At 37.8% G+C, this 11,990-nt stretch overlaps 1 protein-coding gene across 2 annotated transcripts; it reads left to right on the forward strand.

Moving 5' to 3' along the window:
- Nucleotides 1-94: 94 nt before the first annotated feature.
- Nucleotides 95-10,176, forward strand: LOC124880983 (E3 ubiquitin-protein ligase TRIM17-like). 2 transcript variants are annotated; one of them, XM_047386453.1, is made up of 12 exons: nucleotides 95-356; nucleotides 644-782; nucleotides 884-910; nucleotides 990-1,076; nucleotides 3,254-3,317; nucleotides 4,555-4,729; nucleotides 5,828-6,416; nucleotides 6,810-6,905; nucleotides 6,989-7,222; nucleotides 7,985-8,132; nucleotides 8,220-8,246; nucleotides 8,332-10,176. In XM_047386453.1, exons 7-12 carry the CDS (start codon nucleotides 5,838-5,840, stop codon nucleotides 8,850-8,852), a joined length of 1,605 nt encoding a protein of 534 aa, XP_047242409.1. In that variant the 5' UTR covers nucleotides 95-356; nucleotides 644-782; nucleotides 884-910; nucleotides 990-1,076; nucleotides 3,254-3,317; nucleotides 4,555-4,729; nucleotides 5,828-5,837; the 3' UTR covers nucleotides 8,853-10,176. The 2 variants fall into 2 exon arrangements, with proteins under 2 accessions (XP_047242409.1, XP_047242410.1); XM_047386454.1 differs by lacking the exon at nucleotides 990-1,076.
- The last annotated feature ends 1,814 nt before the right edge of the window (nucleotides 10,177-11,990 follow it).

An 11,990-nucleotide genomic window follows, 5' to 3' on the forward strand; every position in this document is an offset into this window, starting at 1 on the left:
ATCAAGGAGTGTATTCTAGTTTACAGATACACGCGGCGGTCCCCGCTAAGTAGCCGTTGTTGCTAAGCAACCGCTACTGCCGCTACTGCTAACAGCTCACCAGGCACGATTACAATAGAAATCGCTCCGTGCCCGCTTAAATATATAAACGCAAACTCATTACCGATCTTATTCACCTCTTTACACTTAAAGGGGGGCTGGTTTACCAGTTTTCCACATTACTAACCTGAAACATGAATTAGTAACGTCCGTGAATGAAGAAGCGAACCTCCATCTCCTCTCCCAAACTTGGGGAGGACGGGGAAGGGGCGCTTCTCACTTCCGCGTACGGAGAACGGTATCTGTATTGTTCTGTGGTAGGTTTTTTTTAGCAGTTCCTACAAATATTACAGCATCACAGCATTTTTCAAAGTCAGTTTTGATTTTGGTTTGCCACCCCATAATTTTATTGACCCCATGTCCACCCCTGCAAAACATTTCTGGGGGCGCCACTGCATAGGAACCCCACATGTTAACTGGGCTTGAGAAGTTATCACCACAACTGTCAATAAAGTTATTAGTGTTGGTATTATCTTTATTTTGTTTGTATCAATAACACTACGTGTACAGTGCTTGGACATATGAATCTTTTCATACTTTGCAGGCTCTGAACACAATGTCAGAGACCAAGGACTGGTCCAAGACCAAGGTTTATCCAGACCAGTATATTCAAACAACAAGGAGAGCCATGGATAATCTTGTGAATGATTTTCGAACAAAACTAAGGACACTGACAAACATGGGTAAAATATAAATGTAAATTTTATTCATAAATGTCTTGTTTTCCAATAGGCAAAAAGTATTCTAAACTGTTTTATTTATTTGTTTGTTTCAACCCTTTTAGAATTGACCAGAATGAGACAATACAAAGGTTAGATCCTCTTCTTGTTATGTTTACTTCTCAATTAAGATAATAATTATTTTAATGTAGCCTACTGTCTTTTTTGTAGAATTAGTGACCTTTATTGAATCGACTGCTGGGCCTGGCCTTATAATCACCGAATCTGGGAAACGCCTTAAGTACTCAAAACTTCAAGGTCACCATCTTATGAATCACAAAGGTTTGATTTACCTATGGTTTTTGGAATGAATGGCTTCACCTCCGGTCGCCACTACTGGGAGGTCCAGGTGGGCCTGAGAAACAACTGGCATATTGGTGTAGCCCTGGAAATGGTTGATAGATCAAGTAATATTGTTGAAAAAGCCAATGGATTCTTTTCTATAGGAAAATCTGGTTTTAATTACAAAGTTCACGATAAACCCAGTAAAGTTCTCCATTTCCGTCCCAGGCCAGGACATGTGGGGTGTATTTAGATTATGAAGCAGGACGGGTGTCAATCTTCGATGTGACTGACAAGTTGCATATTCATTCTTTCGAACAAGAGCGTTTTACAGGAAAACGTTTCTCATATTTTTTTTTGTACAGTGGTGCAAAGAAGTCTGAGCCTTTGGTTCTTCTTTCTATCTATGATCCAGAATACTTCCTTACTCTCATTCGCTCTTTCAATCAAGCTACAAAAACAACTGAACAGAATAGTTTTTTTGGGGGAAAAATGCCAACTAGGTTCTTAACACTAGAACTCCCATAGCCCAGCCATTTGGCTTTTCTACCATCCCCAAAGGGCAGCCAAGTAGCTGGATTTGTTTTGAGCAATTATCCTATCTCAGATGTGAATGACACCATTGTTCTGTAAATGAGATGGTCTTTGAATGAAACTAGAATAATTTGCATTTCCTGCAAAAATGCAGTGTGAATGCTGCAAGCGGAATTTTTTACCTGAAAGCAGGCAGGAATAAATTGAGGTTGACTGCAGATAATCTGCTGAAATATAATGAATTAGCAAAAAACAGTAGTTCTAAACTCCTCTGCTGAATGCTAGCAGAAAGAGGCCAAGGTTGACAGCAGAATATCAGTTAAAATGTGTTAAATTGGCAGAAATAGCAGAAACATTGGCAAAAAAATCTAATCTCTTTAAATAGGAAAACCATCAGCTAAAGAAACAACTTAAAATCCAGATGCACTACTGAGTAAAATAAAAGCTGGCAAATGCTGATAAAGATTTCTGCCTACAAGGGGTCTCACTGCACATTGTCTTTTTCACACAGCTTTAAAAAATACCAGATTTTCTTTTGTTGGGTATGTTTATGTTTGTTTCAGGGAAGACGTGTTAATTTAAAATGTGTTGTATACTTGGGGATTGGATCATTTGGTACCAAACATGTTTGTAATTTTCTTGACATTAAATATGCATTGAAGAGAAAGTTTTTCTCTTGTCCAAGTGACTGTTAATGGGAATTTAATGAGATTAGGGGCTTCTTAATGAGACCTTCTGCACTGTCTTCAAAGCTGCATTTGACTTCTAGAAGCAACATTCAGTTGTATGTTAGCAAATGTATATATTAAAGTTTTTTTCTTCTATCTGAAGCCAGAGTGACTTCTGCACCTTTGGTCCTGCTATTTTTTCATGTTTTTGCTAATATACAGTATAATAAACACTCCATGGAATTGATAAAGATTAAAAACTGGATATATTTTTCTTGAATGTCTGTAATGTAAAGCAATCTTTGTAACAATATCTTTTTGATCTTTAACGTTTTGGGTTCTGGTCATTTCACCCTTTGTACTTTTGCAGTTTTGTTTTGTACCCAGCTCTTTTATATTTCATATCAACTTTGACAATCCATTATTAAAAATCATTTTCTTACTTGTTGGTTGCTGATCTAAAATGATGTTACACAAGTCTATATTTTATCAGCAGGAGGTCTCTCAATTAATCTGGTGTCATCATGGGTCATAATCTCTCACATTTCATTAGTACTTGCCCAAAAGGGAATCTGAACCACAAACAATGGAATTGGGATGTACTATAAAATCTTCAAAAAAAATAAAACACCGATACATATTACAGGAGATTTGAGCATTTTTATTAATAACATTACCAGGTACCACTTTGCATGAAATGGCAACACAGAGATGTTCTTGCTTGTTGCATGTTGCTACTTCTATGACCAGACAACACAATGCTTTGCATCAGTATTAATACTCACTGAACATCCCCAGGCAAATGTTTTATTATTATAAGAAAACAAATTTTGCTGTCCCAAGTACATTCTGCATTGGATCCAGAGATTATGTTGTTTTGTGATCACGAGAATTTTCTTATTTTGAAAGAAAAAACCCACCAAAAACATTTTGGTGTTTTTTTTTTTTTAGCTGCTGGAGGATGCGGCTTTTCAAAAAAAGAAGATCAGAGGCAGCAGCTCATGGAGGAGCCCTGGTATACAAAGCCTCACCTTAATCACTACCCTACACATCAGCTGAAGCACCACCACCCCAGACATCACCTTCACTATCTCCTTAAACATCATTCATTTCACATCTACAAAACTCCCTGGCATCTCTGCCATCTTATCTCCCATATCAACCAAAGCCTAATCCATGTGCAATGGAGTTTGCCTGAGCATAAAGTTTGTCTGTGCATATCATTTTCATCCTTCTTTAGATCAGTAATGAAATTATCAAGGTACTACAGACCTCAGCAGTGTTGTTTGACAGTTTAAATACAGTAAAATTTTATTATTTATCCTGCTGGGTTGTACATACAGTATCAAAATAACACTTACTGCCATTACATTACATTATTATATTGCACATAATATTCAGTACAAAAGACACAATCAAACCTATCACATTTGATATAACAGAAACTAAACTAAAATGCATTATGAACAGAATCATAAGAAACTAAACCTAAGGGAAAAAACTAAAGCAGCGCCTGGAAAACAATGATCAGAAGCAGGATCCAAAAACACAACACGGAAAACACAACCTGGGAAAAACCTAAAACAAAAACCCAAACACTCAAATCATGACAATATGTTTACCTTTTTGAATTAAATTAGACTTTTTGATTATGTTCTAATTTAAGATTCACCTGTATGTACAAAAGCAGAACACCTCTAAATGAAACACAGCACTTGATACTACACCTGTGCCTGTCCTACTCATTAAAAATAGCAGTGCCTGCAGGGAAATGTAGGCCGGTTAGCACATGGTACAGTCTGAAAAGCTGGTTCTAGGGTTTAACAGACCTCAGCTTTTGGTTCGACTATTTCTTTCAGTAGATATATTGATTTCACTAGGTAATTATAAAAGTAAGGTTGTCATGTGTTTTACCATAATATCATAGAACAAAACAGAGCTTACATTATCCAGCCTGATGTTAAAAGGTGCTGCTATGCTAATTCTGTCATTGGACTTGATTTCTCTGCATGTTTCCAGGCCTGGTGCTGAACTAAAAGACGCCTGTGATTTATATTTAGTGCAATTATATTTAGTGCAAAACACAAAACACTATTTTCCTCTTTGTTGTAATGGTTTTTGCTTGCTTAGCATGAAAAACGAAAGTTAGGTTTATCTGTCTGTCACAATTACAAAAGCTGTATATCATAAAATAAAAGTGAAAAAATATATGTCAAATATGCCCATATATCTTCTTTCTTTTTTTTACTCAGGAAGTAAGTTTGGTTTCAGTCAACTGATGTGACTTGACCACACCCACTTTGTGCCAGAAGCTGGCTCTGCCAAGGGAACAGATCTGCCAAAAAACTGAGCAGCAGAGATAAGCTGCACGTAAGACTGTTAACACCTCTGGATTTACAGATTTACAACAAAACAACCCAAACTGAGGTGAGTTTTATTCTAATTCAAAAATTTTAGCTGCATTGGTATAATTTTACATTAGTGTGACAAATCATTTTAATGCTACCAGATGCATGTGAAGGTGACTCACAGGGTGTGTCTGAATTGGCACATTTGCCTTTGGTTCGAGTGATTGTAAACACCTATCTTACGTTTGTTTCTATCCTGAAACAAATTGCACAGAACTAGAAACCCCTATAATGTTCTAAGACAGGTGAAGATTCAGCTTTCTTCAACTAAATCCAAGACAGCTTATTATACTAACTAATAGTGTTTGCAAAGATGTTACTTACTTTGCCTGAGAGCCTCATGATCATTTTGAGAAGAAATGTCTATTCAACAAATGTTCCTTCCAGAGAGTAGATGTTTTCAACACAATGCTCTAGACATTGGTCACACAAAAAAGGGGACGTTTTTTCACAGTCAGGCTTGTTGTTGTATATTTGTTGAAATGATTCAGAGCTACTGGTTGTACCATTGTTCCACCAAAGAAGCCAAATTCAGACCTTTTATCTGCAGTAACTGCAGACCAATCTTTTTGCTGTCTTTTTATCATACGAAGGTGACTTCTGCACATTACCATTATTTCAGATGGATGAACAGCTTCCAGTCCAGTTTCAGAAAACCTCGTAGTGCAGGAAATGTCATTGATGGAGGGTGGATAGAGGAGGTGCCTCAGTTTGAGCTTTTTTAGACTAAAACCTTTGATGCTGTTGGCTATGGTGTTGACTTTCATCTTGAAGAAATGTGATTTGGATTTACAGTTTTAACTGTGTCCTTCTAGGCTCATATCTCATAGATAGAAGCTTTCTTGTCTTTGTTAATCATAACGTAGCCTACTGTGACACCTGTAACCGTATTGTCGAGTCTTGTTTTTCCCACTTTAAAGTTTTAGTTTGTCAGTAAGGTTCTGGCAGTAGTTCCCTTTTTCATATCAATGAGAGCTTGCTGGAAATGAAAATAAATCTTCGGAGTGGAGAAAGTTAGCAAGCTATTCTGTTTCAGCTGACATTAGCTATTTAAAACAACTCAAACTGTTAGAACATATTCTAAAGAAGTATAAATCGTTTTTATTTCCTTCTACAGAGACTGCATAATGTCAACACACAGCCTCCTCACTTCATTACCAGAGGAACACTTCCGATGTTTGATCTGTGTGGACCTCTTCACCGAACCGGTCACCACGCCTTGTGGTCATAACGTCTGCAGGACCTGCCTCAGCCAGCAATGGAGTGACAGCGAGTTTTATCAGTGTCCAAAGTGTAACAAAAGATTCCTTATGAAGCTAGAGTTCTCCACAAATGAAGTCATTGCAGAAATGTCAGTCCAAATAAAGAGAAGAAAAACCGAGGCACTTGAAAGTGCCAACGCACCGTGGCACGTGAAATGTGACGTGTGCACAGGTTTAAGATTCAAGGCCTCCAAATCATGCCTGGTGTGTCTGGCGTCGTACTGCGACGGACACTTGGAGCCCCATCAGCGGGTCCCTGCCTTGATGAGACACAAGCTGGTGGAGCCAGTGGAGAATCTGGAGGAGAAGGTTTGTGAGAAGCATGCAAGGATCCTGGAGTTTTTCTGCAGGAGGGAACAAGTGTGCATCTGTCTGCTGTGCTGTGAAGCAGAACATAGAGACCACGAGACGGTATCTGTTGAAGAGGAGGGGGCTCTGCAGAAAGTGAGACTTCAGATTTGATTGAACTTGCAGCGCTGTGAACAAGTATTTGCCTACTAACAGATTTCTTGTTTTTTGTCACTTGTAAATGCCTATTATTATCATCAAATTTTTCACATAATTTGTTAAGCACCAATTACTTATTAACACAGTGCCCAGTTGGTTTTGATAGCTATTTTCCCTTTAGTAAGTCATCATTTGCGAATTTGCATTTGGTATTTATTCAGGTTATCTTTGGCTGATTATTAAAATTACTTTGATCTGAAACATTAACAGGTAACAAAAAAGCAATACGAAATGAAATCTGTAAGGGAGCAAATGCTTTTTCACTGCTCGGGATATGGTGTACTGACTGAAACAGAAATATCTGGTTTAATTGCATTAATATTCTTTTAGGAAAGCATTAAATCCAGACAAGCAAAAATCAACCTCATGATCAATGAAAGAATGGAAAAGATTAACGAATTTACATATTCATCAGAAATGAGACAAGTTAGTATTTTAATTAAATTTATATTTGCCAGAGAGCTTAAATTGATTATACATTTATTCCAATATATTTGTGTTTTCTATAGGTGAAAGTAGACAAGGAAACTGATAATGCTGAGAAGCTGTTCAGTAATCTGACGGGTAGAGTGCAAGAGATCCAAAGCAAACTGAAGTCAAACATCGATGAAAAACTGCAAAAATCCAACGTGAAAGTCCAGGCAATGATTCAGGAGCTAGAAGAGGAGATTGCAGCTCTGCAGAGGAAACATGTGCAGCTAGAGGAACTTTCACAAAATGAAGACCCCCTTCAACTTCTACAGGTTAGTCAGTCAACCCAGTTTAACATCTTGTTACAGCAGAAAACTGGTCAAATTTTTTTAATGCTTCACTGATGCATATTGATTCACACGTTTTTTTTTCCTTCTATTCTGTTTTTGTGTTTTTACATAGCTGAACACACATTTCATAATATACTGTTGGGATTAATATAAGGCAAGAGATTGACAATACTTCTGTATGTTCTCTGCTTATCGAATCCCTACCCCCTCCATTCCATCCCTACTAAATCAATTTTGATTGAATTGACTTAGTAAAGTGCCTTGAGACGACATGGGTTGTGAATTGGCACTATATAAATAAGCTCGGGTTCTAACGGAATTTTAATTCTTAAGATATTATCTAAGGTGGAACAAATATCCTGCCAGAAAGGTATCACCTTTGTACATGACCAGGTGCAGTTTAGAAAGGATCCCACATCAATATGTCATCGGAAACATTTCTCTGATAGATCAGATTTAAATGAGTATAATTTGCCTGAAGTTAGATGTAGTTGATGTAGAAAGTTATAATTGATTAACTTCACGTTGATAACTACTGATACACTATTGTGACACACAAATTGCTTCAGCTAAAGTTTTAATTGCCAAGACAAAGAGTCCTGAAGACAAGGGGCATCCCTGTCAACTTGATCTACTCAGGGGAAAAGGACATGAAATCTGTCCATTAGTGTTGACTTTTGCCTGGGGTTTATGATAGAGATATGTACATGTGTTTCTTAATTTTATTTTTTCTTTTCTTTTCAGACTTTGCAGACTTTGAGCAGCATGTCAGAGACCAATGACTGGTCCAATACCAAGGTTTACTCAGATCTCTGCATTCAAACAACGAGGAGAGCCATGGATTATCTAATGACCAGTTTCCAAACCGAACTGAAAATACTGACACACATTGGTGAACTATCTGTTACATTTGTTTGGTTCATACATTTCTCTTGCCTATGATTTAGTTTGACCATGTTCTTGTTTTTATCTTTTATAGAACTGAACAGAATCAGACAATACAAAGGTTAGATCGTGTTCTATGCTGGAGTAATTTACTTTTCCCTGACTTGCAAAGATATTAACCTTACCTGAACTTTGTCTCTTTTTAGAATCTGTCATTTTTGATGACTCCACTGCTGGAGCTGGCCTCCTAGTAACAGAGAATGGAACACGTCTGAAGTTCTCCAAACAAGCCAGGTCACCATCTTATGAATCACAAAGGTTTGAATTACCCATGGTTTTTGGGAAGAATGGCTTCAACTCTGGTCGCCACTACTGGGAGGTCCAGGTGGGCTTTAGAAACAACTGGCATGTTGGTGTTGCCCTGGAAACAGTAAGCAGATCAGATAACGTAATAGTGAAAAAAGACAATGGCTTCTTTTCTATGGGAAAGAATGGGTTTGACTATTATCTTCATTGTTCACCATCGAGAGAACTTCATCTCTGTACCAGACCGAGAAATGTGGGGATTTATCTGGACTACGAGGAAGGACGGGTGTCATTCTACAGCCTTAATGAGAAGCTGCACATTAACTCTTATGTAGGGGAAAGTTTCACAGGAAAGCTTTTCCCTTACTTTTATCTGTACAGCAAAGCAAAGAGATCTGAAGCACTATTATTGACTCCTTGATCTCATTTGTCTTTTATGATCAAGCTAAAGTACAGCTGAATAGATTATTGTATGGTAAACTTTTACTAGATCTTTGAAACCCAGATATATGAATTATTCCTGCTGTTCAACTTAGCTTCTGGCCCAGACAAAATGACTTCTGCAACTCCACCTTTTTTCCTCATCAGACCAAGGGGACTGGAGTTCACACAGGACATGTTGAGACACATAATTTTGAAAACCTTTGTAGTTTGAAAGTTCTGTTATCAGATTTATGATGTAAATCTGCTTAAATATTTTTTTTTTTTGCTGCTTTTGTATACGCTGGAAAAAAACATTTTATGCACTTATTGTTTGTAAATAGATCTGCAAGTAACAGCCTTTTTTCTGTGGTTGCTTGTGAACATAACATCAAACTTACCCCTTGTTGTGAAGAAAATGGAAATACACCTTTGGACCAGGTCTGCTGAGATTACCCTTGGTTTCATGTAAGACATGATGGCTGAAGAATGGGATGTTGATTACGATTAACGTTCATTTTCAGGACACTTTTCTTTGTGTGCCTTTGCACAATGACCTCACTACTCTACCTAAGGACATACAACTGGGATTGACATTAATGGGAGATCGAGGCCATTTATCTGGCCAAATTATGTCCTACTCAATTGATTCCAAGTAGTCCTTTGTGATTGTGATATTACACACACTGATATTGAAAAGATGATTTTGGTTCAATATATTGTGCAGCTGTAATCTAAAGCATTGAAAGCTGGTGGACATGTAAATTTATGTCAATTATGTTTTTTTTTATATTCTTCATGTTTAACATATATTGAAATTAAAGAGTTTCTTTTGTCCAGATAATTGTTGGTGAGAATTTAGCAGTCTTGCTAGCTGAGGAAGGAAGCTGTCGCCAATATAACACTCAGATGTTAGGTGTTTGAGTTTTTTCTGTTTATGTTCTCTAGTTGTTGCTATATTAGTTTATTTCTTGTTTACGTATTTTTTAGTTCATTCTTGTGTTCTTGTACATTCTCCGTTTGATTCTTCCCAGTGTTTCCGTGTATCTCTCTTCAGCTTCTGTGTCTATTGTTCTCTCTCAGCTCTCAGCCTTCATTGGTCTCAGCCGTTCCTCGCTATCACCTGATTGCTCTCTCCTGCTTGCCATGCCTTTCTCCTCATTCCCCCTGTATATAAGCTCTCTGGCTTTCATCTTGTCACTGGTTCCTTCTGCTGCTAGGCCTGTTGTTCCCATTTTCCCCATCTAAATACCATGTCCTGTTCTTTCCATCCAGTGTGATAAGTTTTGATCTTTTTGTGATCAATAAATTATTGTTTCACTTCACCTCTCTGCTTCCATTTTGCCTGACATTGGATTCTACTACAAGCCCACCATGACAGTAGCATGATGGGGGGCACTATAACCAGAAGCTTCTACGTAGTCTTCAAGACTTTTCCTCGCATCCATAAACGGTACTCAGTTGCATGTTGCATTATGATTCTCAAACTGTAAGGTCAAAGGTCCAAATCTAATTTCTATATGAGGTCAAAGGTGTTGAACAACATGAGCTGAGCAAATGCCTTACAACCTCTTCAAGCCTAGAGTTGTTTGTAAAGCTAATCTGCTCTAATGTTTGGTAGTAGACATCATGTGCAACAAGACACAAACATCAAAGCAACAGAGGTAGAATTTATAGATATCAGAGACTGAATACATCTGAATGTGGTGTGGGAAAATGCCACAGTCTTCCTTAAGAAGGGTTTTTTAAATATGAGCACTCCTTTGTTTTTTTTTTTAAGTAAACACATTCTTAAACCCAGAAAGTATCCAATAATATAGTTGATGGTAAAAGAAAATCCACAATGCTTCTAAAAATCTATCTTTTCATACCCCTGGCAAACTGGGAAATACCCCTTAGCACTGAAATGTTGTGTTAACTTTATTTCACAATGCACAACAAACTCCTTAGGACTGGACAGAAATGCACTGAACTCACTCTATATTGTATTCTCTCTTTGGTCTGGAAGGACCTGTTGCTCAGGTGGTAGGGGTTTGTCCTGTAACCGGTGGGTTGCTGGTTCATACCCTCGCTCTGTTGGTCTTAGTCATTGTGTCCTTGGACAAAACACTTCACCCACCTTGCCTGCTGATGGTGGTCAGAGGGCTCAGTGGAGCCAATTGTATGGCAGCCCCACCTTTGTCACTCTGCCCAAAGGCATCTGTGGCTATGTAGCCTACCTCTTTCAGTGTGTGAATGGGTGGATGACTATAGTGTAAAGCATTTTGAGGTCCTTGGGACTTGATAAAGCACTTTACAAGCCTTCAGCTGATTCAAAATGCTGCAGCAAGAGTTTGAATGAAAATTAAAATGAGACATTATATTTCACCTACTTTAGCTTCCCTTCATTGGCTCCCTGTTATATCCAGAATAAAATTTAAAATTCTCCTCCTCACATATAAAGCCCTTAATGATCTAGCTCCATCATACATCAGAGTTCTGATTGTTCCATATGTTCCTAACAGAGCACTTCGTTCTCAGACTGCAGGTTTACTGGTGGTTCCTAGAGTCTCTAGAAGTAGAATGGGAGGCAGATCCTTTAGTTATCAGGCTCCTCTCCTGTGGAACCAGCTCCCAGTTTTAGTCCGTGAGGCGGACAACTTTTAAGGCAAGGCTTAAAACTTTCCTTTTTGATAAAGCTTATAGTTAGAGTGGCTTAGATTATCCTGAGCTATCTACCTTATGTTTACCTCTGCCTTCCTCCCTCCCTGTTGGATGGAGTAAGGGGGAGTCAGGTTTAGCCTAAACCGGCTCAGTTATGGTTGAAATGCAAACACACCCTCAATTTCTGCTACCTGTATGACCCCTTCTCTTTTCCAATGGTTATAATCAATCTGACAGAGAGAGGTATCCCTAACGTGGTTTTTATTATAACAATTCAATTCAATTCAATTCAAATTCCATTCAATTCAATTCAATTCAAAGATACTTTATTGATCCCCGAGGGGAAATTAGATTTTTTTTTTTTCAATTAAATTCAAAGATACTTCATTGATCCCCGAGGGGAAATTAGATTTTTTTTTTTTTCAATTCAATTCAAAGATACTTAACAATGGCCATCAGTGGGCTCTAGATGGCTAAACTTTATCAGTTTATTATT

The sequence above is a fragment of the Girardinichthys multiradiatus genome, chromosome 14 (assembly GCF_021462225.1).
Source record: "Girardinichthys multiradiatus isolate DD_20200921_A chromosome 14, DD_fGirMul_XY1, whole genome shotgun sequence".
Classification (NCBI taxonomy): Eukaryota; Metazoa; Chordata; class Actinopteri; order Cyprinodontiformes; family Goodeidae; genus Girardinichthys; species Girardinichthys multiradiatus.

Excerpts from the sequence above, each read along its gene's own strand:
- LOC124880983 (XM_047386453.1), top strand. The coding sequence starts at position 5,838 with ATGTCAACACACAGCCTCCTCACTTCATTACCAGAGGAACACTTCCGA. Across the intron at positions 6,417-6,809 it reads AGGAGGGGGCTCTGCAGAAA|GAAAGCATTAAATCCAGACA; the intron begins GTGAGACTTCAG and ends ATATTCTTTTAG. Across the intron at positions 7,223-7,984 it reads ACCCCCTTCAACTTCTACAG|ACTTTGCAGACTTTGAGCAG; the intron begins GTTAGTCAGTCA and ends TTTTCTTTTCAG.